This window comes from Lepidochelys kempii, chromosome 13 (genome assembly GCF_965140265.1).
Source record: "Lepidochelys kempii isolate rLepKem1 chromosome 13, rLepKem1.hap2, whole genome shotgun sequence".
NCBI lineage: Eukaryota > Metazoa > Chordata > Testudines > Cheloniidae > Lepidochelys > Lepidochelys kempii.
The window spans coordinates 4,786,926-4,814,632 of NC_133268.1; the positions used below are offsets into that span (position 1 = coordinate 4,786,926).

Genomic DNA, 27,707 nt, shown 5'->3' on the forward strand with positions numbered 1-27,707 from the left:
TAATCAACATAAACTAGGGTTAAATTGAATTAAGACCATCCACACTGATGGGTTTTGCAGCAGTTTTACTAAAGCAATTAAAAACACATCTTTAGTTAAATCAGGGCATTTCTGAATACAAGCAAGGCCTGAGAAGTGCCCCTGTCTACACTCAGGGTTATAGAGGATCACAAACCTAATATGAGTCAATCTAAATAATAGCTCACGAAAGCTCATGCTCAAATAAATTGGTTAGTCTCTAAGGTGCCACAAGTACTCCTTTTCTTTTTGCAAATACAGACTAACACGGCTGTTACTCTGAAATCTAAATTATATGGTTGCAAAAAAAAAAAAAGAAGCAAACATCATTCTGGGCCGTATTAGCAGAAAGTGCTGTAAGCAAGACATAAGAAGTAATTCTTCCATTCTACTCAGCATTGATGAGGCCTCAAGTGGAGTACAATGTCCAGTTCTTGGCACCACATGTTGCAAAAGATGTGGACAAACTGGAGAAAACCCAGAGGAAAGCAATAAAAATGATTAAAGATCTAGAAAACATGACCTGTGGGGAAAGATTGGAAATATTGGGTTTGTTTAGTCCAGAGAAGAGGGGACTGAGGGGGGACATGATAACCGTTTTCAAAGATGTAAAAGGTTATTATAAAGAGGAGAGTGATAGATTGTTCTCCTTATTCACTGAGGTCAGGAGAAGAAATAATGGGTTTAAAATGCAGCAAGGGAGATTTAGGCTGGACGCTAGAAAAAACTTGCTAAATTAAGGACTGGAGGCTGTGGAATCTCTGTCATTGGAGATTTTTAAGAGCGGGTTAGACAAACACCTGTCAGGGATAATACTTTATCCTGATAGTCGGGACATCTGGTCACCCTAGCTGGCATGCAGCCACCGCAGTTATTAAATCGCTCGTGTGGGTGCACAGCTGGCTCGGTGTGTCGGCGGCACGCATCCCCACCAGGAGCGCGCGTATCGGTCGTCCCGGGGGCGTGCGGCACTGTGGGACGGGCTCCTGGAGGCCCGCAATGGCTGGCGTAAGCAATGCAGCGCCTCCTCTGACACTGCATGGACCTAACTGCACGGCCCGGGAGGCCGCGCCAATCGGGGAGGCGGTGTTACTACGTCGGCGCAGAGAGGCACTCACGCCAGCAGGAGACGAATTTAAGTGAAGACCCTCCCGCGGCAGCTTACGGCGACCTACGCCTGTAGTAGAGGCCGGGCCTCCGGCTCAGTTTACCGCCTTCCCTTTGTTTCCCCTCCTCCTGTCTTTCCCTTCCTTTTCCACTCCCATTTGATTTTCTCTCTTGAGCCTTCTTCCTTCTGCCCTGTTCTCTCGTTTGTTCCCTCCCTCTCCCCCTTTTTTCCTCCCCTCCCCCATCACTCAGGCCCCCTCCCCCTGCACTCCCTCCCACCTCCAAACTGCCCCCCCCCCCCCGAAAACAGCTGTAGCCCCAGCCACCCATGCCGGTCCGTTCTCAGCCTGGCTCTGCGGTGACTGCTGGGGCTTGTAGTCCTCGCCTCGCCAGAAGCGCACGGGGACAAGGGCCAACGTGGACTACAAATCCCACAATGCCCCGCGGAGGGGGCGGGGGAGCGTGCCGCCGCACCGCCCTCTGCCGGGCTGTAGTCCCAGCGCGTCGCCCCGCCGCGGGAGGCTGCGCGAAAGAACTACGAGTCCCGGCGTGCCCCGCGCTCCGCAGGGCTGGCGGGTTGGGCGGACTGCGGACACTGGGGTGGCTGAGTGCATCGGCCGCCCCCCCGCTTCGGCCCCGCCGCGTCCCCCGGCTGCGGGGAGCGGAGCCATGGGCGGGGAGGACGAGATCGTGCGCATCGCCAAGCGGCTGGACAAGATGGTGTCCAAGAAAAGCGCGGTGAGTCCGGTGGGCGGGGAGACCCAGGGGTGCCCCCCAGCTCCCGCCCCGGAGCGCCCCACCCCGCCCCCCAGGCGCCTGGCGTGCCCCTTGGAGCGCCCCTCTCCCCTCCTCAGCTCCCGGGGTGTCCCCCCCGAGCGCCCCTCTCCCCTCCCTGCGCCCGCCCCCCGGAGTGCCCCGCCCCCCAGCGCCGTCTGTGCCCCCCTTCTCCCTGGGGTGCCCCCCCCGAGCGCCCCTCTCCCCTCCTCAGCTCCTGCGCCCGCCCCCCGGAGTGCCCCGCCCCCCAGCGCCGTCTGTGCCCCCCTTCTCCCTGGGGTGCCCCCCCGAGCGCCCCTCTCCCCTCCTCAGCTCCTGCGCCCGCCCCCCGGAGTGCCCCGCCCCCTAGCGCCGTCTGTGCCCCCCTTCTCCCTGGGGTGCCCCCTTGGAGCGCCCCTCTCCCCTCCTCAGCTCCCGGGGTGTCCCCCCCGAGCGCCCCTCTCCCCTCCTCAGCTCCCTGCGCCCGCCCCCCGGAGTGCCCCGCCCCCTAGCGCCGTCTGTGCCCCCCTTCTCCCTGGGGTGCCCCCCCGAGCGCCCCTCTCCCTTCCTCAGCTCCCTGCGCCCGCCCCCCGGAGTGCCCCGCCCCCTAGCGCCGTCTGTGCCCCCCTTCTCCCTGGGGTGCCCCCTTGGAGCGCCCCTCTCCCTTCCTCAGCTCCCGGGGTGTCCCCCCCGAGCGCCCCTCTCCCCTCCTCAGCTCCCTGCGCCCGCCCCCCGGAGTGCCCCGCCCCCTAGTGCCGTCTGTGCCCCCCTTCTCCCTGGGGTGTCCCCCCCGAGCGCCCCTCTCCCCTCCTCAGCTCCCGAGGTGTCCCCCCGAGCGCCCCTCTCCCCTCCTCAGCTCCTGCGCCCGCCCCCCGGAGTGCCCCGCCCCCTAGCGCCGTCTGTGCCCCCCTTCTCCCTGGGGTGCCCCCTCGAGCGCCCCTCTCCCCTCCTCAGCTCCCGAGGTGTCCCCCCGAGCGCCCCTCTCCCCTCCTCAGCTCCCTGCGCCCGCCCCCCGGAGTGCCCAGCCCCCCAGCGCCGTCTGTGCCCCCCTTCTCCCTGGGGTGTCCCCCCCGAGCGCCCCTCTCCCCTCCTCAGCTCCCGAGGTGTCCCCCCGAGCGCCCCTCTCTCCTCCTCAGCTCCCTGTGTCCGCCCCCCGGAGTGCCCCACCCCCCAGCACCATCTGTGCCCCTTCTTCTCCCTGGGGTGCCCCCCTTGGTGCACTCCTCTTCCCTCCTCAGCTCCTGGGGTGTCTCCCCCTGCGTGCCCCTCTTCCCTCCTCAACTCCCTGTGCCCGCCCCCTGGGTCTATCCGGAGTGCCCTGCCCCCCAGCACCATCTGTGCCCCCTCTTCTCCCTGGGGTGCCCCCCTTGGCATGCCCCTCTTCCCTCCTCAGCTCCTGGGGTGTCTCCCCCCGAGCACCCCTCTTCCTTCCTCAGCTCCCTGCCACCGGGTTGCCCCCTCCCTGAAGAGAGCCCCACTAGCACTCCAGTCATGTCCCCTGGGGTGCCCCCTCCCAGTCTGTGGCCTCCCCCATCTCCAATTGTGTGTCTCCCCTCAGTATGTGTACTCAGGGATGCCCCTGCAATGTCCCTGGTTATCCCCTTCTCTCCTGAGTGTGCCTCCATCCCTCTCACGACCTGGTGTGTGCGACCCCCTTTCCCTCCCCCATGCCCCTCTCCCTACAGCCCTATCCTGGGGTGTCCCTCTGTCCCCTTCTGAGCCCTGAGGTCCCCTCTCCCTGCTGCCTTCGTGGAGTGTTTGCCACACCCCTTCCTTTGTTCTCAGTTATGTCCCCACCACTGCGTCCCCCGGTATCTCCCCAGAACATCTAGTATTCCCCAACACAGCCCCCCAAAGCCTGCTGCTGCCCCCAGTGCATTGTCCCATACAGCCCTCTATCTTCTGCTGTCCTTCACTATGTGTGTGCCCATAGCACCCCTTCACCTACTGTCAAGTGGATCTAGCTCCAGTGCCCTCATGTTCCCTATCAGTAGGGCCCTACCAAATTCACGGTCATGAAAAACATGTCCTGGACCATAAAATCTGGTCTCCCCCCCTGAAATCTGGTCTTTTGTGCGCTTTTACCCTATGCTATACAGATTTCAAGGGAGAGATCAGGGTTTCTCAAATTGGGAGTCCTGACCCAAAAGGGAGTTGCAGGGGGGTTGCAAGGTTATTTTAGGAGGGGATCACAGTATTGCCACCTTTACTTCTGCACTGCCTTTGGAGCTGGGTGGCTGGAGCGTGGTGGTGCTGACTGAGGCCCAGCTCTGCAGACAGAAGTGCAGAAGTAAGGGTGGCAATACCATACCATGCCACCCTTAACCTGCAGGAGATGGTTCTGTCTTCAAATCTGGGCCCCCAGCCAGCAGCCACCACTCTCCAGCTGCCCAACTCTGAAGGCAGCCTGCCTCCTACAGCAGCGCAGAAGTACTGCAAACCCCCCCCCCAACTCCTTTTTGGGTAGGAACCCTACAATTACAGCACCTTGAAATTTCAGATTTAAATAGCTGAAATCATGAAATTTACGATTTTTAAAATCCTATGACTGTGACATTGACTAAAATGGACTATGAATTTGGTAGGGCCCTACCTATCAACCATTTTGCAGCAAAGCATTGTAATTCTGGGTTAGCCATCTACAACATTGTGGTAGGCGAGCCACCTGTTGCTTTCTGCTCCAGCCCTGTTAGCCCCCCTCCTTGGTGCTTTCCTTGCAGAAATGCATGGTGGGCCCTCATCTGTGCCTTTCTGTCCCTATAGTCCCCTCACCAGTGCCCTGCTGAAAAGCACATGGAACCCTCCTTTGCCTTTTGGTGGCCTTATCGTTTACCATCAGACGTCCGCAGGAAAGCATGATGAGTCTGGGGGAGCCCCTCTTGCTGTTCCCAAATCCTCCCCTCAGCTTCCTTGTACCTTCCCATTGCAACTTCGCTGACTCCTGCAGCCCCCTCCCATCAGTATAGCTGCAGCCACCATCACTTCCTCTCAGCCCCCTGCAGTACAAGGAAGGGTAGACCTTGCAGCTCCCTCAGCCCTCTGAGGTCTCCATTATTTCCTATCACTCGGTCATCACTGCCTTGCCTCAGAAGGGGAGCACCATCACCTTCCCTTGCTTCCCTATCCTATTCCGCTGCAGTAGTGAGATAAGGAGGAAGCTCCCATCATCTCTCTGTAGCCAGAGGTGTGAAGAGCTCCTTTCTTCCTCTCAAATGGCCAGAGACAGGGGAAGCACTCCCATCGTCTCCTAGTATGATAGGAAGCTTTCTGCTGTCTCCTACCTACTTGTGGATTCCATTTGCCTCCCAACCTAGAAAGCTTTGGTGGGAGAACTCATAATCAGTCTTCACAGCTGACATGAGGGAATTCCTTCATTTCCTTTCTCCTCCCAGCTCCTTCTGCATCTCCTTCCTGGGGACTGACCCTTTCTTGCTTCCTCCTCACCTAGCAGTTCTCCCCAACTTCTGTGATTGCCCTAGTTCTCCCACTTCAGTCCCCAACTTCCTTCCTCAGAGGTGGATCCATATCTCCTCTTAACCTTCCCTTTATACAATAGCTATTTCTCCAATCTTCTTCCCCTGGACTGCCCCCCAATACGCTTTCTCTGCCATGCAGGCCTGCTCCCCGGTACTCTTCCTCCCTAATTCTCTTCTGTCCCTTCACTGTGAAGATAAAATGACAATCTCTGCTTTCCCCTAAAATCACATCACTGAAGAGGTCCTCAGCCTCAAAGTGGTGGGGTGTTCTTCAGAACAGGAAGCATGAAAGAATCATTATTGTTGAATTGGCTTCCAAGTGTCAGTGATGAGCAAGGAGAAGCAGTGATTTGACCTAGTTGGCATTGGAGTGTAAGGTAATGGACTGTCCAGTTGGTAGTTTAACAGGTGGGTCACTATATCCTGTGATTTTTGGCTACTAAACCATGTGCAATTTACAACTCATGAACCAGCATCCAAACCTTTGGTTACTGCAGTCATAGTCCTTCGCCACTGGATCCTCATTTTGAGTGCTTGTGCCCCACTCTGGCCCCACCTTGTCAAATGAGGAAGTTAACTTTAACACACAGTGGTCCCAATCCTGCTTTCATTGAAGTAAGTGGCAAAACTTCCTTTGACGGGAACAGGAATTGGGCCATTATGTGCACCGTAAAGGCTGGATTTATTTGACTCTTGATCTCAGAATGTCAGGAAGAAATTGGGCAAGTCATTCATTCTGGGTAAGTTGCTGTAAGGCTCCTGAGGGAGTGAATTGCCTGTGTGTGTGCATATTGAAACCTTCAACTTCACTTTGATTTAGCTCTCTCAGCCTCTGTCCTGCAGGATGATGCTGGCAGCTGGATCTCTTTCTGAGCTGAATCGGAAACAGCCTTTCTGCATGGAGGGGGAGGGATCTGAAGCTGAAATGTCTTGTCAGTTCAGGCTGCTTCACACCATTGCAATTATAGTCTCTGTAGGTTTTGTGTTCCAAATGGGCCTGGAGTGGTTAGTATTTTAAATGAGCTGTTAAATGTGAACACTAGAAGGCCTTGTCTGTTAGGAGAGGAGGGGAAGAAACTGCAGTCTGAATGGAGGCTGACAGATTCCAGGCTGTAGTTTTCACGGAGAGTACTGCGGAAGTGAGGCTTTGCTAACATCTGTCCATAGAGTTTGCAATTGTACCTGACATTTTAAAATGTGCACATGGTGTAGTTAGAGCCATGCAGCAGCTGAATTTTCTGGACAATGAAGCTGATGAATGAACATTTTACATACCATGTTCCAGGTGACCTGCTTCCTAACTTCCTTGCTTCTTATCAATTTTGATTCAGTGGTCAAAGCTTTCCTAAACGGCAGTGGGTGGACATCCTGAGTACTTTTGCAAAGCAAGTTTTCCTTCTAGCCACAAATCCTTCCAGGGACGCAATGCCAGCAGCTCTCTCCTACCATAGGCACAATAATCACTACCCCCAGGGCTGCCTGTGAAGTGCTCTAAGAGCCTCTGATGCAATACCTTGGCAAAGGTATCCGCATCATCAAGCAGGTTGCCTAAAATGGTGATTTGCTAACAGGATTATTCCTAAAGGAAAAATGTCGTGGGAGGGTAGTTTTTTAGATGGCAGTTTTTGTCTGAGGTTCATTGCTTAGGAGTTCTAATTAAACCATCTGGATAAGGATAATAGTAAACTGTGTAAGTAGCAGCATAATAGAATTGTGCTGTGTGCCAGGACAGATCTGTTACATAACCAGGGCCAGTTCTAGGCACCAGCAAAACAAGCAGGTGCTTGGGGTGGCACGTTTCTAGGGAGGCATTCTGGCGCCGGCCATGCCGCCCCTAGCAGTGTGCCCCTGCCGCCCTAGCTCGCCTCCGCCTGCTCCCCTGAGCGCGACCGCCGCTCCGCTTCTCCCCCCTCCCTCCCTGGCTTGCTGCGTGCGAAACAGTTGTTTGCGCGGCAAGCCTGGGGGCGAGGGAGGAGAAGCCGAGGGGCGGTGCGCTCGGGGGAGGCGGAGGTGAGCTGGGGCAGGCAGCGGTTCCTCTTAACCCCCGGTTACTTCCTGTGCTCTCCTGAACCCTCGCTTACCTCTGCTCCGCTTGCTCCCCTGAACACACTGCCTCTCCCTCACCTGAGAGGGAGGGGGGAGCAGGTGGAGTGGAAGTGAGCTAGGGTGAGGGGTTGCGGGTGGGGGGGAGCCGCAGGAAGCAATGGGGTGGGGAAGGGATTGGGAAGGAGCGGAGTTGGTGCAGGGTGGGGGGTGGGGAATGGAAAAAAAAGCGGGGGCGGCCAAAAATTTTTTTGCTTGGGGCGGCAAAAATCCTAGAGCCAGTCCTGTACATAACAATGCTTCTCTGTTTTGCTTGGTTCCTGTACCTTAGCTAAGGCCTCATTATATACTGTTAGTTCAGGAATATAATGGGGATTGTTTCTAGTGTCATCTCAAATATCAGTCCCAAGATTGGTTGGTTGGCTCCCTCATGCTCTAGGAACAATTATTGCTTCATTGGCCTGTGTAGGCTGAGTTTAAGTAGCTGTTCTTCCTTCGGTGATATGGTAGAAGTGGCCCATAATAACTTTTTTTTTTAGTAACTAGTAGATTTCCTCCCCTCCCCCCTTCTTTCACAGGATGGTGCGATGGATTTGCTGAAGGAATTGAAAAGTATGCCTATAACTCTGGACCTCTTGCAGGTAAATCATGCAACTAAGGCAAGGAAAACTAAAATCTAGATGGAGGTGGAATAAATGCTGATTTTTTGGAATGAGATTAAGCCAGTCTCCCCTGCCATTTGTCCCCTCTCCCCAAAAACATCAAACAACTCTATGCAATGTTATATTTATAAAGCCTCACCAACAGAGGGGCTTGGGGTACTATTCATCACCGTAATCGGAAGAAATTAAAAATTCCATTTGTAAACATGAAGTGAAAAGGCCACGCTGCACAAAACCAATGGAGGGATCGGATTAAAGAAAGAGAAAACAGATTGGGGAAGCAGCAAATGTGTGGCCAGGAGCAACCATATTTTTTAAAAAGCTTTTGTAAAACTACTAACAAACGAGAGCATCAAGGTGTGTTTTAAGTGGGGGGACAGGGACTGAAGCAGAGCTTGAGGGGAAGCACAACCTAGGGCCCACCAAACTCATGAAGCTGATGGAGTCCATAAAAGTTGGGGGGCATGTTCCATCGGGATGAGATTCTAGGGAAAACTCTCGGGCCGGGGGGTAACTCCAGTCTGGTTTTTAGAACTAGGTTAAATAGTTAATAAAAGTTAAGGGCTTTAGTAATATGCTGAAACTTCAAAACATTCCTTACGGGCTTCGGTTACAATTAAGGTGCTGAACGTCCTTTTAAAAGAAAATCCTGTTCGAAGAATGGTTGTGGTTTAAAGGCTTGAAGTATTGTGCATTACAGCTATGCATCTGTTTATAATTTTGGCCCTGTTTTTAGATTTCTAGGACTCTCTGAGGGATTTTCTTTCAAATCATGTTCAGTTTTGAGTAACATATGTACTGCTTCTAGGTGGTTAGGAAGGGGAAAAGGTGTCATGGGAGATGGAGTCCACCAAGAGAGAGCCATATGCTATGTAAGCCAGATATTCAGGACTCACCGAAGAAGCCAGCTTGTTGGTAGCTGCTCTTCTGTAGAAGCATCAAGCAGCTGGCCCTGTCTCCAGGGATTTGTACACCTTGGTCAATGCTGCTGTGTCTTGTGGTGGAGACCTGTTTTTCTCTAATTTTAGCGCCATTGGCTAAGTAGTCAGTTCTTGAGTGGTTCACTTCTTGAATGTTGGTTTGCAGTCCACCCGGATTGGGATGTCGGTGAATGCGCTGAGGAAGCAGAGCACTGACGATGAAGTGATATCGCTTTCCAAATCACTTATCAAGTCCTGGAAAAAGCTTCTCGGTAAGAAAATAAGCAGGGTTTGTTGAATTCAGTTTACCAAATAGCCAGCTCTAGCTGCTTTGCTATCCTGTAGGCTGCGTTACTCCTTCAAGCTTCTGTCTGCATCAGTAGAAATAGGAAATTCTAGCAGGCCACAGAACTTAGAACCTTAAAATTAGACTCCTCATCTGGAGGGTTTCAGTGAATTCCATTTAATAACATTGAGTTCCTATTTTAAAAGAAAATGGTCCCTGCAGAAGAAGTGGAATTAAGGGCCAGGACTGCATGTATTTAATGGGTACTTGCCCAGGCTTGCGAGGTTTGAAATAACAATAGTTAGCGTGACAATGATAGTAATACTCTGATCTTATTTATAAAGTTCTCCATTTGCTGACTGAGGTGCTGCAATTTACCTAAATGTAATATTAAAATATCAATAAACTAGCACAACCGATAAAAAGCCAACTAGTGTAACATCGTAAGAAACCTGCTAGAAAGCATTTCCAGTTGCGATGGGTTGGATCAAGAGGTCTTATTTAAAATCTTATTGCTTGACTATACTTCCCGGAATGGAATATTGTAATGCTTAATGAGCAAATGTTCATAAAGCTCTTTGAAGATGGTATTTTGCCTTTTGCTTGCTCAAAAGCATTAACCCATTCAACCCCCTCTCAGAATAGCTAATTAGCATGATCCTCATTTTTTCTAAAAGTCAGTCAACTTGTCAGCTTAGTGAGTCATAAGCACGCGGGGGTTAGAGCTCAGGAGTTTGTCTCACACTTCTTTGTTCATTCCTCTAGACCACCCTGGAAATAAGTGTTTTATAAGCAACCTTTCCTGTGGAATTTCCAAGAATAAATGGAAATACTCCACCTGAGTACTAATAAAGACACTTTATCAGGCTTCTGGAGCCACGGAATTGTTTTTTTTTTTTTTTTTTTTCTGACTACAGAACATGAAGTCCTAAGCCCTTTTAATTTCAAATCAGAAGAGAGGATATGTCTTGAGTGGGTTATTTGTGTCATTGGTAACTGATGTAATTGTTTTTAGCATAAAGCATGCTTCTGAGCCATATGACAGTACCTGTGTGTGGTGAAGCTCAGGGTAGAATGTCCTTTCATCAAAACTAACAAGTCTGTTTGAGTCAGTAGAAACAAATATCTTCCATATTTAATACCATCAGGGGCTGTTCAAAGTGTATGTGAAATGAACTGCTAGTTCCAGTCTGCATCTCAAAGAAACCTCCTACAAATAACTTGGCAAAGAAGCCAAAGACAAAACGGGTGTTGGAGACTGGACTATCTTTTCCTCCCACTTGCTGCTGGGGCTGGTCCTTCTACATCAGGGTGGATATTTAATGGTGGGACCATAAAGGGAAGTCTTCAGTGCCTGTTCCTGGCCTGTATATGTTCTGCGTTTAACCAGAACTTCTGTCTCCAGGACTGTGAAGCCATCACCTTCCAACAGCACCGAACTACCTGGAAAAGAAATACAATTTATTCTTTTAAGAAGTGTATCCCTGGCCTTCCAAACACCTACCTTGAGAGAGGGGCTGGCCCTCATAGTCACTTTTGAAAATTGGATTGGGTTTAAGTCCCATTTTCAAAAGTGATTTTTGAAAATTTTATTGTCTGTATTTAGCGGCAGGGGCCTCACTAGAAAAGAAACTTTGGCTGGGATAGGTCTTCCCTCATGAAGAAGCTAATCTCCTCAGGGAATGAAGGACGGGTCCTTTCACACTGGCTAGCTAGGGAAAGGTTTGTGGTACGTTTGCCAGTTGCCTGACTCCTTGCCACTCAAAGGCAAGTAGAAGGATTACCACGGGTGCATTACAGAGTAGTTAGGGCTGTATAGACCTATTCCTCCATGCTGCTCTTCTGGAGCTAGTCACTTACCTCCGACCAAATATCCAGGCTCTTAACCGTCCTTTGTGCTCTGCCTAGTGTAGTCAGGATTGTGGTGTGAAGATCAACCCTGAACCCTCTGTAGTGTCTAAAGTGTTTGTTTTTCCCTCTTCTCACTGGGTGCAGATGCTTCAGAGGACAAAAGTGAGGAGAAGAGGAGGAATTCTTCCTTGTCGGCATCCTCCTCAAAGGAGAGCGGTGACTCGAGAGACCAAAGGTAACGCTTCCCTTTAGCCCAAGATGATGCTGTTGTACATGTTGTTCCATCACTTGGGGTTTTCTGTGTTAACATTTGATCTTTAATGTGTCTGTTGGGCTGTGCAATTGGTCTGCTCAGATGCCTCATTCTGGTCAGACCTGCCAGGAGTTCAGCCTATCCAGCAAAGGTGACAGGCTGCCTGTAGATCTGTGCTCCATAATAAAGAGAAACTACAACTGTAATGGAAGAATAAACATCTACAAAAGACAGTGGCTTTAGTGAGTTTTTTTTGCTTTCTGTTATACATGATTTGTTTTACCTTCACGTTTCCATTTCCTTCTGTTTCATGCTGGTTTCTTTCTCTGTTAATAAAACATTCCTTTGGGTTTGATTTTGTTTGTGTTGCATTTTTATATTTTTTTTCCCTTTGCTTGTTGTAAACCCTTGGAGTCCTTTAGAAGGGCTGTGACTATGCTCAGCCTTAGCATTCTAAGCTGATGCATGGGAGCCAAGTATTCACAGATGCTCCTAGCAGGAGCTTCACCCCCCCCCGCCCCCATTCCCTGCACAATGATCTCCCCTCCACAAGCGGTGGAAGAAGTCCACCCGCCTGCCATGCCCATGCGTCTAGCTGGTCTGCTGCTGGCTCGCCCCTCTTCATGGCGTGGGTGCTCCCCAGCCTGTTCCCCATCTGAAAAGTGTAGTTAGAACAGTCAGCAAGGGGAAGTGGGGCTCAGATGGAGGACAGGGAGGTTCTGGGGTGGGACCAGCTTCACCAGAGTCCCAGCTGTGCCTCCCAGAAGCAAGAGACTGATCTTTCCTTTTAGCCAGAGCACTCCCAAAAATCCCGCACAGACTCCAGGAACCTGGCCATTTCATAAGGTGTAAAACACCTGTGGATTAGTCAGTTTCTTAAGGATTAATATTAAGAATGTAAGAATGGCCACACTGGGTCAGACCAAGGGTCCGTCTAGCCCAGGATCCTGTCTTCCGACAGTGGCTTGTGCCAGATGCTTCAGAAGGAATGAATAGAACAAGGCAATTTCAAGTAATCCACCCCCTGTTGCCTGGTCCTAACTTCTGGTAGTAAGAAGTTTAGGGACACCCGGAACATGGGGTTCCATCCCTGACCATCTTGGCTAATAGCCATATTCTAGTTTCTGTTTATTGGTAACTCTCTTTGGTCTGTATTTGTCTCTCTGGTTTGCGAGTTTTCCCATGCTCATTAAAGTGTGTACCAGTCAGTCAGTCCCTAGCCTCTTTACCGTGTCTCCTTTTTGTTTCAGAACTGTCACGTGACTGCTGATGCAGCTTAGTTATTTTCAAACCCCTGCAACTTTGTGCAGGGCTGGTACAGTAAAAGTTACTGACATCATGGCTGAGCTACAGCAGTTTAACTTGCTACATATATATCCTCCTCCACTTGTGTATAAACTTGAATTAAATGTTCCAAAAGATCATGATCTGGCATGTGCATTGCAATGTTTTTAATAACAATGGATCCCTCTGATTTTGAGGCCATAAACCCAGCTGCAATGCAGTGTAAAATTGGAGCAGGGACTGTCTCTTGTTCTGTGTTTGTCCAGTGCCTAGCACAATGAGGTCCTGGTCCATGACTGGTGTTCCTAGGTACTAATTCTACAAATAACATTAATCTGGAATCTCCCAGCTGAAATTTTCCCTTTGCACTGTGCAAAGGCAAGGATTTCTCTGGGATGGAGGTGGCAGAGCTTCGTGTATTTTCAGTGAAAGGCGTGCTTTTGTAAGCTGGGAGAGGAGTGGTGTGAGCACAGGATTGGGACCCAGGACCACCCGCCATCTAAATCCTGCTTCTGACACTGGATCCTTCTGTGCCCTTGGGCAAGCGTCTTCAGTTCTTACCCCCATTTCTCAATCTGTAAATGGAGAATGATACTTGCCAGCCATATAGGAATCTGGTGAATCTTAGTTCATTTGTGTTGGCAAAGGGGAAAGTGTGTTTGTGTTAGGCTGATGGTATACTAGAGTCAGGAAATAACATCTCAGAGAAACCTCTGGCTTAGCCTCTGATAGACTTTCCTCAGGAAATGCTTGTGAGCCTAAAGTAAGGGGCTTTTCCCAGCACGTTGCCCAGAGTTCCTCAGCTGTCCCCAGAGCCCCTGGGAGAGTGAGTAGGGTGAGAATTGTGTGAGTAAAACAAACCCAGTCTGTGAGGACACTCGCAGTTTGGAGGAAGCGGCCTGGAGTTGTTGCAGCCCAAATAACACACCAGTTGTGGTTATGGAGGTAGAAATATGGTGCTACCTGCTTTTTCAGCAACCAAGGACCAATGGATTTCCCATCTGTCCCACTGAACGCTTTGTCCTCCGCCACTAAGGCTTTAGGAGACACTGTGCAGCTGGTACTTCTTTTTCATTTCAAAGTGTGGTGCAGACATTAAACCTCCAACACCCCTGTCAGGTAGAAGTACCCTCTTCCTTTTACAGGGGGGAAACTGAGGCAGAAGTTAGGGGTTAGAGATATTTAGCTCCTAGCCCGTAGCCAGTCCTGTACATCATGCTGTCTCATTACAGAGAGAAGAGCATATGTTCCTCTGATGGTAATGAAAGAGACTCCCAATGTGCCCTGACAAACTCAGAGAGCTTATTGGCCAAGAATTGCCCCTTGTGAAGGACAGGCTGAGACTAAATTAGTCAGACAGTATGGCTGATCTATGGGCGATGAGTGCACTACTAGGCTGGTTTGATGAGGCTGCTATCAAAGCTGTAGAGAGAGGCCAGCCAGTGTTGAAATGTACATACTTCAGCCATATAGTCTGACAGATTTTGGCTGAGCCTTTACCCTTGTGTCAGAGAAGAAATTTGGGATACCTCTTGGCCCATAACTTTTCTCGATTTCTGCGGTGCAGATGGGGAGTTTCTTTGGCAATGTCTTGGGGAACTAACATCAGTAGAGCTGTATCCAATGTGGAGGTGGAGCTTGTTCTGGTAGGTGAGATATTTACGTGATACACTAGTATATGGTATCCCTTATAAAATTATATCCTGCAGTTCTGTATTGTTATGATTCAAAGCACTCTGGATGGTGTAGTATTGTGGACTGTTACTACAGTATTTTTAATAGGTTGCATATAGAATGTCATCATCTCTGGCAGCACTGTGCTTTCTTTTTTGCCAGGACCCCTTAGAGCCCCATGTGATCCATGGAAATATACATTCAGCCATGTATGGGTAGTCTGTACAGAGAGGCATAGATTCATATGTACTGCAGTAAACGATGGAACTTGCTCCCTTCAAAACAGCAGCTGTTTCCTTGCAAGCCACCATTTGCAGCATCTCTTGCAAGTGACACTGTATATACTCAGCTTTATGTCACTAGTTTTTTAGTCTACATTTTCAGAAAAATGCACACACAAATTCACTTGTGCTTTTAAACTATTGTACATCTCAGTGACTATTTGGGCCATTGTAAATCTGGCCCTAAGACTTACTTTTTTGCAAAAATGGGCCCTGCAGGCCCCCTTTGCACATTCAATTACTACAGAGATGTTTAGACACCTGAAGATGCAGATGAACCCCTAGTGGATTTGGCAAATATGCCTAAACCAGTTACCTGCCCAGATCCCATTGAAAGAGCTCAAAGGGAGTTAGGTGCCTAAAAGCCTTTGAGGACCTGGACCTAAAGGCTTTAGTTCAACCCCTCCACAAGCGCCAGGGTCCAAGCTCCCTCTGCATCACTGTACCCTAACCCTTATAACATTGCCCTGCAGGGAACACCAGTAGGCCTGAGCAGGTAGTTCAGCTTCCCTTCCCATTTCATCCTTGGCTACGTTACTGTCTGAGCCTGCAGGGTGCCATTTGGGGTAGGGTACGTCCAGAACTAGCGTCAAACCACTTCCTCCTCTCATGACAGTTTAAGATTTTTGGGCACTGATATGCTAGGCTGGGTTGGAGCTAGCCCTGCTGAACTATTCCAGGGTCAATGCCTTGAGCTGTCCAAGTCCCATTGTCCTACAGCAGCAGCTTTACGATTAGAAGATAAACGCACAAGGTTCTAGGGCAGCTTCATCGCCTTGCGAGTAAACCAACAGACCAAGAACAGTAGAGTGGTGTCTGTTTCTGTGGCTATAAATGTCAACTCTAAAGGAGTCATTCTCTCCCTTTTCCATAGAATGGACAGAAAACGGGTCGGGTTCTCTGTGGCTCCCCCACTGGTGGGGAGCTGGTTATAGACCCCTTGATTCTGTGCCCCTGCCCCCAAATAGGTTAAACAGCTGGATGTTTTCCCTAGGGATCAGATATCAGCGGAGGCTAGCTGGAGTGCATGGGCTTTAGCCATTCCCCCTCTCTGCTGCTGACATGTCCTCTGCCAAGGGGGCTGTGGAAAGGGAAGTCTGCTGGGGCTCCCCAGTGCTGGGGGAAACCTCAGCAGCAGGCCTATGGTTTCTGCTCCCTTGGTGTTGCCTGAATGTGCAAAGAGAAGAGAACAGGACAGAGAACCTGTCTGTATACGCAGGGAACCAAATACCTTGCAAGGCTGAGCGTGTGATACAGAGGCTTTCAGCTCCAGGTCACTAGCTGAAGTTCAGCCTAGGTCAGGAGGAGCTGAAAATATTCCCTTCTTGTTAAGTGGCCTAGAGGGAGTGAGTAGGTGTTTCCAGGCTGTTTCCTAGTGGTGGTTTGTCCACGTTACACTCGCTCTTAGCAGCTCAGTTGGTGAGGGCTAAGCCTGAGAGGGCATGGACACTCATCTGCCCTTTCAGCCCTAGTAGTGGGCCTTCCCACCGCAGGGTTAAGCTACGTGGCTAGAGAACCTTGCACGGTCCCTGTCTGGGCTGTACCTGCTCCACCAGTCTCCAGGGATGTCCAAGCAGCTGTAAGTGCATCTGTAAATAAAACCTGTGAATGCTATGGGGCCTGACTTTAGAAAACCTGTGTGCAATTGTGCATGCAAATGACTGGCTGTGCCTGCCCATGAGAATGACCCTGATTCACCATTACAGGTGCAGTTACTCAATTAGCGTGTTAATTCACAGCTGTTGTCCATGCTCCCAACACCTCTGGAAATTTGGGCCTTGAATGACTCCAAGTTAGAAGCCTTGATGTGTCTCTCCTAACCAGTGTGCTCTAAGGAAAGGTTCAGAGTGGGGGAGTTCTGGTTGCAAGACCCATTGTGATTGTCACTTAATACTGCAGTACAGACAAAGCCCACGTCTCTCACCCTCTACTTCTCGTTAACTGCTGACCTTTTCTACAGGTTTTACAGCTATATTTCAACTCAAATCATAGTGTCATAGAATATCAGGGTTAGAAGGGACCTCAGGAGGTCATCTAGTCCAACCCTCTGCTCAAAGCAGGGCCAATCCCAATTTTTGCCCCCAATCCCTAAATGGCCCCCTCAAGGATTGAACTCACAACCCTGAGTTTAGCAGGCCAATGCTCAAACCACTGAGCTATCCCTCCCTCCCCATGGGACTCCTTTGAACTGTTTTGGTGGTAGGAGTTGCTGTGTTGAAGAGATGAGGCTTTACATAGAAACCAAAGAGGTTACAATCTGTGCTGAGAGAAACTGTGCCATGGGACAGAGAGGGGGTTCTCTGCCTTTATCCTACCTTTAGGTAGTACTCTCGGTCAGGGCCAGGCTTCCTAGGGTGTCATAAACAGGGAACATCTTCAGCTGGATTCTAATAATCTTCACTGAAAACCCCCTCACCAGTCGGGAATTTGCTAAACAGCACACCATTACCAACGCTCAGAAATCAAGTCACGCTAATTGTGGGTGGAATTCACCTTTTTCCATTTAAAGCCGGGGTAGCAGGGAACTGAGTAGGGGGCTGGAGACATAGAATTCAGACCCCTCTACCTCTAAGCAGGAAGTGAGATTACAACGCGGAAGGACTGCTCTCCTGTATGGGGTTTTTTTGGTGACTGGGTCCGCATAGTTATGGATCCCGTTACTTCTTTCCTGGTCTACTTCCTAATAGTCCTTCGTGCTGGCCTCCCTTTGCCGTGTCCAGGGGGCGTAGCAGCCCTGCTGCACCCCTTCCCTCAAGAGGTCCCATAGACAGCCCCACCACAGTGCAGACATGGGGTGAAGGGCCTTGATCTGATCTTCCCCTCTGGCCTGCATTTCGCTCTAGAAGACTGAATTTCAGGCACTTAGCTCAGCCGAGAGCCTTGTTTTCGATACAGTGTTTTTGGCCATGAGACCATAGCCCCGGTGAAAGGTGTGGGCCTGCCAGCCCTGGAGATTAGAGATCTTTATCTCTGGAGAATCTGCAGTGCAGTCAGTAGCTGAGCAAACTTCTCCTTGTTACCCTGCCAATGTGCCTCAATCTTGAGCTAGAGGAACTGCCTCTGGGGACATGAGTCTCCATGGCCCATTTGCTTCTGGGGCTCTCTGATGAATCTACCTCCCAGGGTGCTAGTTAGAGGAGCAGTTTCTGATGTGGTCACTTAGGAACTGGACTGCGATCACCTGACTCATTCAACAAATACCAGATTCACAGGGGGAGCAGAAGGGGTGATGTTTACATTTATTGCATTTTGAAGGGGTAAAAAAGGGCATAATTTGGGGGAAGTGATGCATAGAACGATAAAGTACTGGGTCATGATGGACCAGCTCACTAGAATGGCTAGACATGCCTGACCCTAGCATTTCACATAAGGTGGGAGTTCATTGTGTGGAATGGACCATCCTTGATCTTGTTGCATTTTAAGAATGTGCAGAGGAGCACACAGTGTTTATTTGAACAAACTCCTTTATTTGACTGGATATTCTAATTGCTCGCTGAAGTGCCTTGCAATGCATTGTGTGGTGCGTATAGTGCTTCAGATAAAAACGTCTCTTTTTTTCTTTTCTTTGTTACACCAAGGAAACAAAATACACAAACACTCCAGGAATAAAATTGACCCTACTCCCACAATCCTAGCCCAGGCCCTCTCACTCCAGCCCAGTTCTAACAGAATTCACTCCTGAGCACAATTAATTTTAAACTCCCCATAAAGCGGGCATCTGTGAAATGAGTTGGGCAATCCCTGAGGATCCCATCGTCGCTAACTGGCATTGACGTGACTGGGATTTTTGCTTGAGTAAGGTTCTTCCTTGGGTCTCGGCATGTCATTCCAGGAGGTTCCACGATCCAGAGAGCTCTTACTTGGAGTTGAGAATTCCCATATGGCTGTGTGCCAAAATACCAGTGCCAAACTCCCCAGGCCCCATGTTGGCAGGTAACAGAAAGTCGAAACCCAAGCATGGAGTATTGGCAGTGTCCAATAGCTGTGTAATAGCCCTTCTCATTGGGCCTGTTAGGAGATTTTAAATGGGAAACTCTAGGTTCTGTGGCAGTATTCTTGGGTCAAGCTGTGTTAGGGGAAGCTCCAAGTCACCTCCTTGTTCTGCTGATAGAGGGGTGACCTGGGATAGTTCTGCACCAGCCCGGAAATGCCCCATACAGAGCACCATCTCTGTAAGGCAGTCTTTTTGCAAAGTGGATTCACTGAATGCTCCAGTGCTGATTGTTCAATGTAAGGACAAGGCAGGCACGGTAATCTCTTTTATTGGACCAACTTCTGTTGGTGAGAGAGAAAAGCTTTCGAGCTCCACGGAGCTCTTCTATGGGTCTCGGCATGTCATTCCAGGAGGTTCCACGTTCCAGGGAGCTCTTACTTGGAGTTGTGGATTCTTGTATGGCTGTGTACCAAAATACCAGCGCCAAACACCCTAGGCTTCATGTTGGCAGGTAACAGAAAGTCAAAACCCAAGCATGGGGCATTGGCAGTGTCCAATATCTGTGTAATAGCCCTTCTCGTTGACCTGCAAGGATATGACCATTTTCTTTTTGTTCAGTGGAGTAAATCAGTTTGCATAGACAATATCATAGAATCATAGAACTGGAAGGGACCTCGAGAGGTCATCTAGTCCAGTCCCCTGCACTCATGGCAGGACTAAGTATTATCTAGACCATCCCTGACAGGTGTTTGTCCAACGTGCTTTTAAAAATTCCCAATGATGGAGATTCCACAGCCTCCCTAGGCAATTTATTCCAGTGCTTAACCACCCTGACAGTTAGGAAGTTTCTCCTGATGTCCAGCCTAAACTTCCCTTGCTGCAATTTAAGCCTATTGCTTCTTATCTTATCCTCAGAGCTTAAGAAAAACAATTTTTCTCCCTCTTCCTTGTAACAACCTTTTATGTACTTGAAAACTGTTATCATGTCTCCTCTCAGTCTTCTCTTCTCCAGACTAAACAAACCCAATTTTTTCAATCTTCCCTCTTAGGTCATGTTTTCTAGATCTTTAATCATTTTTGTTGCTCTTCTCTGGACTTTCTCCACATCTTTCCTGAAATGTGGCACCCAGAACTGGACACAATACTCTAGTTGAGGCCTAATCAGCACAGAGTGGAGCGGAAGAATTACTTTTCTTGTCTTGCTTACAACACTCCTGCTAATACATCCCAGAATGATGCACACTTTTTTTTGCAACAGTGTTACACTGTTGACTCATATTTAGCTTGTGGTCCACTATGACTCCCAGATCCCTTTCCGCAGTACTCCTTCCTAGGCAGTCATTTCCCATTTTGTATGTGTGCTACTGATTATTCCTTCCTAAGTGGTGTACTTTGCATTTGTCCTTATTGAATTTCATCCTATTTGCTTCAGACCATTTCTCCAGTTTGTCCAGATCATTTTGAATTTTAATCCTATCCTCCAAAGAACTTGCAACCCCTCCCAGCTTGGTATCGTCCGCAGACTTTACAAGTGAACTCTCTATGCCATTATCTAAATCATTGATGAAGATTTCGAACAGAACCAGACCCACAACCGATCCCTGCGGGACCCCAGTCGTTATGCCCTGCCAGCATGACTGTGAACCACGGATAACTACTCTCTGGGAAAAGTTTTCCAACCAGTTTTGTACCCACCTTATAGTCGCTCCATCTAGGTTGCATTTCCCTAGTTTGTTTATGAGAAGGTCATGCGAGACAGTATCAAAAGCCTTACTAAAGTCAAGATATACCATGTCTACCACTTCCTCCCTATCCACAAGGCTTGTTACCCTGTCAAAGAAAACTATCAGGTTGGTTTGACACAATTCGTTTTTGGCAAATCCATGCTGACTGTTTATCACCTTATTATTTTCTAGATGTTTGCAACTTGATTGCTTAATTACTTGCTCCCTTATCTTTCCAGGTACACAAGTTAAGCTGACTGGTCTGTAATTCCCCGGATTGTCCTTATTTCCCTTTTTATAGGTGGGCACTAGATTTGCCCTTTTCCAGTCTTCTGGAATCTCTCCATCTATAGTATTAGGCTTCATTGATAGGTTATAAGGACTTGTCAGCATCCATATGTGTGCAGAGCCACCCCAGCTCCTAGGAGCTCTGTGTTCATATCCAGGGATAGCCTTATTGGTTGGCATATTGTCATCAGTGTGAATTTGGGGGGTGGGCTATTGGCCAAGGTCTTTGCTCTGCTTTTTCCTGATTGGTTTTACGTCATCATAATGAACAGGATACTTGACCACATTGTCGTTGAGCCCCGTGCTGCTCTCAGTGACATGAACTGAATCATTCTGACAGGTGAAGTTTCTCTTTTAGCTCCAACAAAAGGCAGGACCCGCCGAAGACTCCGACCACGCCCAAAATCACCACCTTTCCGCCGGTGCCCATCACCTGTGACGCTGTCCGTAACAAATGCAGAGAAATGCTGACTTCTGCTCTGCAGACCGACAGTAAGTAACCAGGAGCCTCGCCTATGGCAATGGGCTCCACTGGGCTGGCTACAAACTCCTGCAGGGGCCCCTTTGCCATGCATTCCTAGTGAGTGTCAGAACCGTCTGTGAGTAGAGGTCAGTGCTGCAGTAGGAAGGAGTTCCAGGCCCACAAACAAGAGGACTGTAGCCCTTAATCCCTTGGATAAAGCTTATTTCACCCAGGAGATCTGAGGATCGACCTCTCTGTGCCGTAGAAGGGATGAGAGTGGGGGTGGCCAACTTCTACCTGACACTCCTGTTGGGAGTATTCCGCTGGGTATCTAGTTGGGGTGACCTCAAGCCAGGGGAGTCCCATAGGCATTGGGTTCACTCCCCATCGCCCGGTCTTGTCTGATAGCTTTGAAACTCAGCTGACATCCTCATTTCCCCACTGGGAGAAAGTGGAGCTGGAATGCAATGGGCTGGATATGCTAGTAACCACACTGCTGCCCATTGTGTTCTGCAGCTAGGGCTGGACTCTTAGGGAACCTAGCTATTAGAACGGATCCCCTGGAAGGTCGTATGTCACTAATAGCTTGGGGTGAAGTTTGTCCCTCAGTTACACCTGTGCTGCCCGGGTTGAAGCCAATGGGAGCTGTGGCTGCTCGGCCCCTTGGAAAAGCAGTCCCTGAGTGTCCCAAGTCGGGCCCCTAATACTTGGGCTGTCCAAAAGGGGAGGTCACCTTTGAAAATGCGGGCCTGGCTGCATGCTGAGGCTCTGCATGAACTTGGAATGATAGAGTGTAAATGACAGATGGAGAAATGCACAAGTCACAAAGCTTTGTTCAAATCGCTTCTGTATGTCTGACATGTCAGAGAGTGTTAATGGCAAGAATTTCATTGTATCGTCACCTCACCCCATCCCTTGTCTGCTTTAAGGAATCCCAGCCTGTGGCTGTCCATCCCCTTCCTGCTCATCAGTCATTTGCCATGTCCAGGCTCCAAACACACAATCATTACATCACTCAGGCTGTTCCTTATACAATAAAGGTTGTTTACTGGATTTCACCAGCTCTTTGCTCCAATTAGAGTGAGTAGGAAGTGGGGGGAGATAAGGGTGTGGGCGGAGGGAGGTTGCTGGACATTTGGCCAAGAATAAGTAAAGTGAAGGCCTGATTCTGATTACACCAGCTTTACTGCTGTGTAACTCCATGGATTGGAGTGGAGTTATCTCCAGGTTACATCAATGTGAGATCAGAATCAGGCCCTACGTATATACCTTTGGCTAAGCTATAAGTTCCCGGTATTGTGTTGGTTACGGGCAAACAATGCATGTTACTGCACCTGGGTGCCAATCATTGCCTTCTCTCTGGATACCCCTGTTGGAGCCAGTGGAGCACCAGAGGGCAAGTCAGCTGGGGGTCATCAAATTTTGTCGTTGTATTTTAAAATGTGTCAAGGGTGCCGAGGCACTGCCAGTGACAGAGACAGTGTGTGAGTCGAGATAGGCAGAGAGCTTGATATTGGTCCCCTTAGGACACTATACCCCAGGGTCTCCCTTAGGACTCTCTTGGTGTTCGAAAACGATCAGTAATTGTGTGGGTTGTTCTTTTGCAGATGACTACGTTGCCATTGATGCTGACTGTGAGCACCTCTCTGGCCAGATTGAAGAATATATCCTTGCGCCATTGAGGATTCCGTGAGCAGCACCCCGGGGGGGGGGGGGGGTGACGTTAACAGGCCAGCAGGAAAATAGGGGCGAATGGCGTTGTTTGTGCAGCCTGGGCTCTGGGCGGGGTCGCAGCGTTGTTCTGGATTAGCAGAGCTGCAGGTTAAAGAGGAAGCCCCTGGATGGATTTGTTGTTGACTCAGAACTGACCCTCTCACTGGTGTGATTGTGCATGGCTGCCTGTTTGTACTACTCCGATTGCCCCATCCTCCTGGGGAACAGACAGTCCCTGGCAACTTTCCCACACTTACCTCCTTGATGGCACTCATTGCCACCAGGCCATGGGGCAGGGGCCAGGCAAGATATAGCAGTTGATGTCAGGTAGCCTGCTAATTTCAGATAAGATAGAGTGTGTGTGTGTGCGGGGGGTGTTAGTTACATGCTATTAGTGTAGGGTTGCACAGCTTTCTAGCTGCTCTAATAGATAACAACAGCATGTGGAGGTACTTGAGGATCGTGGAAATCAGAGATTAATTCCACCATGCTGCCATTCCAGCGCTGGGGAGGAGTCATTCGTTAGAAGGGAATTAGCTGCAGCACTGGGACCTCTCCTCTCCTCCCTGACCTAAATTGGCTTTGGGGGAACCCCTTTGCAATTTATTTCTGGGGATGGCGGCAGCTCAGCTCTGGTCCTGGCACACATTTGACAGCTCCTGCCGTGCAGGCAGGGAAAGAGCCCAGCATCTCCCAGTATTAATCCCCGGCCTTTATGAGTGCTTGAGTTCGGTTAAATTCAATAAAACCATGGCCTGGCAAGTATATGTGGCCTGCTGGTCAATGTGTGGGCCTGGGAGGCCTGATTCCGGCTTCTACTCAAAGCTCTGCTACTGACTTGCTGTATGCCTCTGGGCCTGTCACTTTAACCCTTCAGTGCCTGTGTCCTCATCTGTCCACTGGCTGCAGTGACACCCCTATCTCACAGGAGACTGAGGCGAAATTCCTTAACACTTGGAAAGTGCTTTGCGATCCTTGGATCCGAGCAACAGAGGTGGCAGGGCTAATTATTTCCCTTGTAGCTCCTTAACTGTCCTCGTACGTATATACCAAGATGTCAAGAACACCGACATGAAGTACAAAAACCGCGTGAGGAGCCGCATCTCCAACCTGAAGGACTCCAAAAACCCTGAGCTGAGAAAGAATGTGCTGTGTGGAGCAATCACCCCGGAGCAGATCGCGGTGATGACCTCAGAGGTGAGGAGAGGAAACTTTCATAGGTGTTACCTTAAGGGATCGTGTCCCGTTGATTAACTTCAAGGTAGTAGCTGGTCTGCTCTCAAGATGGCAGCTCCGTTAAGGTTCAGACCAGCAGCAGCCAGTGATGTGCATGTCAGGATCAACCATGTGTCGGGGGGCTTTTTAGGTACTCAACGGAGTTTGGAGCCAGAGACTGGTCCTGGACAGCTCTGGAAACTGAAGCCCCCTGCGTATCCACAGAGCACTACAGGACACCCTTCCCTGCATTGTCTCAATGCTGGCTGGAGAAAGCACTGCTACAATTCAGTGGGCAGTTCTGTACTTGGCCTCTCAGCTGAGAATCCCACACAATGGGGCCAGTTAGTGGTGGGGACATTTGTCTACTGGAAGCTAGACTGAGCATCCCAGTCACTTCCCATTGGCCATAGGTGACATGGGCTGGATTTGAACTGGTAACCTATAGTTGAGAGGCTCTATAGCCCATTATCTGTCCCTTCAGCCATCCAGCCCTGCTGGCTGTGTTCTCCCTCTGCTTCAGTGGGACCGTCAGCAGTGTGGTGGGAAAGTTGAGCTGATGTGCCTTTGTTTGTTTCCTAAAGGAAATGGCCAGTAACGAGCTGAAGGAGATCAGGAAAGCCATGACGAAGGAAGCGATCCGGGAGCACCAGATAGCTAGGACGGGAGGGACCCAGACCGACCTCTTTACCTGTGGGAAGTGCAAGAAGAAGAACTGCACTTACACTCAGGTTAGCCACCACCTTCGCTTATAAAGGGTACCCTCCTGCCAGGTTCTGAGCCATCTCCTGTCAGACTAGTGGAAGTTGATGTTCAGCATCTCCCCAGCTGTCCTTGGCACATCATGGGATTGGGCACTGTTAGGTGGCACGAATCCTGCAGCTCACCAGGAGAACCACAAGAGCCAGATTTTTCAGGGTCGTTTAGGTCCACAAGGTATTTGCAAAATGTGCTCACTTAATTTGCGTGTGTAGTTACCATGACTGCCAGCTGGGTCACTGCACATGCAGAGCACCCTAATTATCCCTGAGCATGTGCTGTGACCTGCGATATGCAGGTAGTTGCAGTGATTTGACATGCAAGGAGGCACCCAGGATCACCTGCAAGCTTTGAAAATCTGGTTTCTAGAGTTTAGTAAAGTTCCTGTGTCTGACAAGCCTGTTCAGAGGCCGCGGTCACATACCAGGATCCCCTATAGGCTTAAATATAAAGCAGATTGGTAGTTTGCAGGCAGCAATGACAGCATATGGGCCTGGCAGACTGTAAAGCCGAAGTTAGGACTAGCCTGTAAAAGAGAATGGGTTGAGTGCTTTTTTATGTTTTACTCTTAAACCTGTGGCTGGAGACTTGGGAGATGCAGAGACAATTTCCTTAGGCACTTACCTACACCGAAAGCATGAATATCATGGATCCTGTGAGCTATATTCTTTCCAGATTTCAGAATGGGAATGGATCAGCTGTGAGCTCGAGCTAGGGTGACCAGATGTCCCGATTTTGTAGGGATAGTCCCGATATTTGGGGTTTTGTCCCCTATTACCCCCCACCCCCCTCCCAATTTTTCACACATGCTGTCTGGTCACCCTAGCTACAGCACACAGAGCGCGACCTGCTATCGGAACGGACTTCGTTAGGCTGGTGTTTTAACCACTAAAACAGAAGCCCTTGCTGCTTTGAGGCCCTGCTGCTTCAACACGAATCAGTTTCCGCGGGTGTCATGGCAAATGGTGACAGATAGATGGACCGTCCCCCATGGCACTAGTTATCAGCCACATAAAGACCATTGGGGACTCATCTGCAGAGTGCTGCCATGGTGATGACTAGAAAGAAAATGCACTCTTTGACTAGCCCAGCCCCAGGTGTGACCGAGCCAGGCTAGTGCTGGGCACTGACAGTTCAAACCTGGAAGCCCTTAGGCCTTGTCTGTAGCAACGGTGGGCACACTGATGTAGTGTAAAATGGCATTTTCACCACCATCCTGTCTATGCCTGCTGTTGGCAATTATCCAACACAATGCTGACAATCCCAGTGCCCTACCTCCATGACAGCTTCCACTGTCCCTGCTGTCAGATGGGGCTAGTGCAATGGGAGGTCATGGCTGAGAAGCATCTGGGGTGGAGACACAGCCAGAGTGTTCCTTGTACATGTCAGCAACATAGTGACTCTCAGGGGTCTGCTCCCTGGTTCTGACTGATGAACCCAGAGGATATTTGAGGACTACCATGGAAAGCCCATTATGAATCTCTTTGAAAGGTCCAAGTGGGGGCTTTTCCTTCCCATTTCCCTTCTTGTCTCCTTCCCACAGGTGCAGACCCGCAGCTCCGACGAGCCCATGACCACCTTCGTCGCATGCAACGAGTGTGGGAACCGCTGGAAGGTAGAGCGTGAATGACACTTGTTTGAATGAGGGTGGGAAATGTATTAAGATAAGTGGTGTTGACAGCTGTAGTTTGTCATTTTAGGAATAAATCCTTAGCCCCCTTCCAAGCCCCAACTGACTCTAGCAACTGCTGTCACACCCAGGCTAGAGGGAGAGATAGAGCATAACATGTCCAGCGAGTCTGTAGGGATGGGACACTCAGAACTTCTGCTCTGATCACTGTTAGGGTGGACTCGGCTGCTGGCTCATGATCTTCTGGGATACAGTGGGATGATGCCTTTGCAGCCAGTCACTTTGCAGGCCTGGCCAGATGTACATGCTGGCATTGGTGGGAGATCAGTGGTGCAGGAGTTCGTAGAACAAGCTCAGCCTCCATGGCCCCATTCACCCGTAACAGTCACAATGAATCAGCACGGCTTTCCATGCCGCCCGTGGACACGGAACACTTCTCCGGAGCGCGTTCACTAGGCTGCTCCCCTCCTGCCACGCACCCGACAGAAGGGAGGCAACAGTGACAATTATTCAGGCTTTTAAAGCTCTCACATTTTTGCCCCTTTGTGCTGTGCCCAGTCTTGGATCGGAGCAGAAACCTTAGCCATAGAGTGAATGGTGAACGGCAACGGCCCTGGCCCCAGCCCCTTGATGAGAGTGGCACGTCCTTATGCCCAGCTCTCTACCCCGCCTTTATATTATTCACCCTCATTTACACAGGGTGGTGCCTGTCGCTTCCCCTGCAATGGGAGCTGAATGGTGGCGCTGGAGGTTAGCAAGATCGCCCATCTTTAGAGGAGAAGGTTCCCCCTACTCCAGGAGGAGCAAGATTCCCCAGCCCCATGAGGAGGAAGACTGTCAGCCAGATCCCTGGTTCCTTCGTGGCCACAAGTGCTGCCCGCGGCCCTTGTTTACAATGGGGTTTTCTAATCTGGGTATAAACTTCAATCTCTTGCAGTTCTGTTGAGATGTCCGTGAGCCCGATGGCAGCGGCCGAACCTGGACAGACCACAACCTATATTCTCTGACTTCTCCAGCCATTGTGTACCGTATCCCAAGTGAGTTTCCGTTGTGTCACACACTAAGTGCATCATCTTGGGGGGAGACCTGGCTCTCGGGTTGTGCACCTGTGGAGAGAAGCAGCTGTGATTGGAATCCAGGGGGCAGACAGACTGGCAGGAGAGTTCACTCCATGCATTTTGGCTGTATTTTCTCATCCAGATAAGTATTGTCATTTTTTCATAACAGTATTAAACTACTTCTTTTTTTTTTTTTTTTGGCCAGTTTCTGACTTTTATTTGAACTTGCTGCTTACAGCACTTTGCATTTCCTGCCCAAATGTCGTGTGGACTCGGTGGATGGGCACAGCCTGAGATAGCATCCAGCCAGAAACC

At 49.9% G+C, this 27,707-nt stretch overlaps 1 protein-coding gene across 2 annotated transcripts; it reads left to right on the forward strand.

Annotated features, from left to right (window-relative positions):
* Positions 1 to 1,624: 1,624 nt before the first annotated feature.
* Positions 1,625 to 27,588, forward strand: TCEA2 (transcription elongation factor A2). 2 transcript variants are annotated; one of them, XM_073308992.1, is made up of 10 exons: positions 1,625 to 1,863; positions 7,976 to 8,038; positions 9,146 to 9,251; positions 11,261 to 11,351; positions 20,913 to 21,046; positions 22,625 to 22,681; positions 23,773 to 23,927; positions 24,530 to 24,676; positions 26,248 to 26,319; positions 27,034 to 27,247. In XM_073308992.1, exons 1-10 carry the CDS (start codon positions 1,795 to 1,797, stop codon positions 27,067 to 27,069), a joined length of 930 nt encoding a protein of 309 aa, XP_073165093.1. In that variant the 5' UTR covers positions 1,625 to 1,794; the 3' UTR covers positions 27,070 to 27,247. The 2 variants fall into 2 exon arrangements, with proteins under 2 accessions (XP_073165093.1, XP_073165094.1); XM_073308993.1 differs by lacking the exon at positions 27,034 to 27,247 and adding an exon at positions 27,272 to 27,588 and having other exon boundaries at positions 1,627 to 1,863.
* Positions 27,589 to 27,707: the final 119 nt, after the last annotated feature.

Bases quoted from the DNA above. Each gene is read 5' to 3' on its own strand.
- TCEA2 (XM_073308992.1), top strand. From the start codon at position 1,795: ATGGGCGGGGAGGACGAGATCGTGCGCATCGCCAAGCGGCTGGACAAG. The intron at 1,864-7,975 runs GTGAGTCCGGTG...CTTCTTTCACAG, and splicing joins TGGTGTCCAAGAAAAGCGCG to GATGGTGCGATGGATTTGCT. The intron at 21,047-22,624 runs GTAAGTAACCAG...GTTCTTTTGCAG, and splicing joins TTCTGCTCTGCAGACCGACA to ATGACTACGTTGCCATTGAT.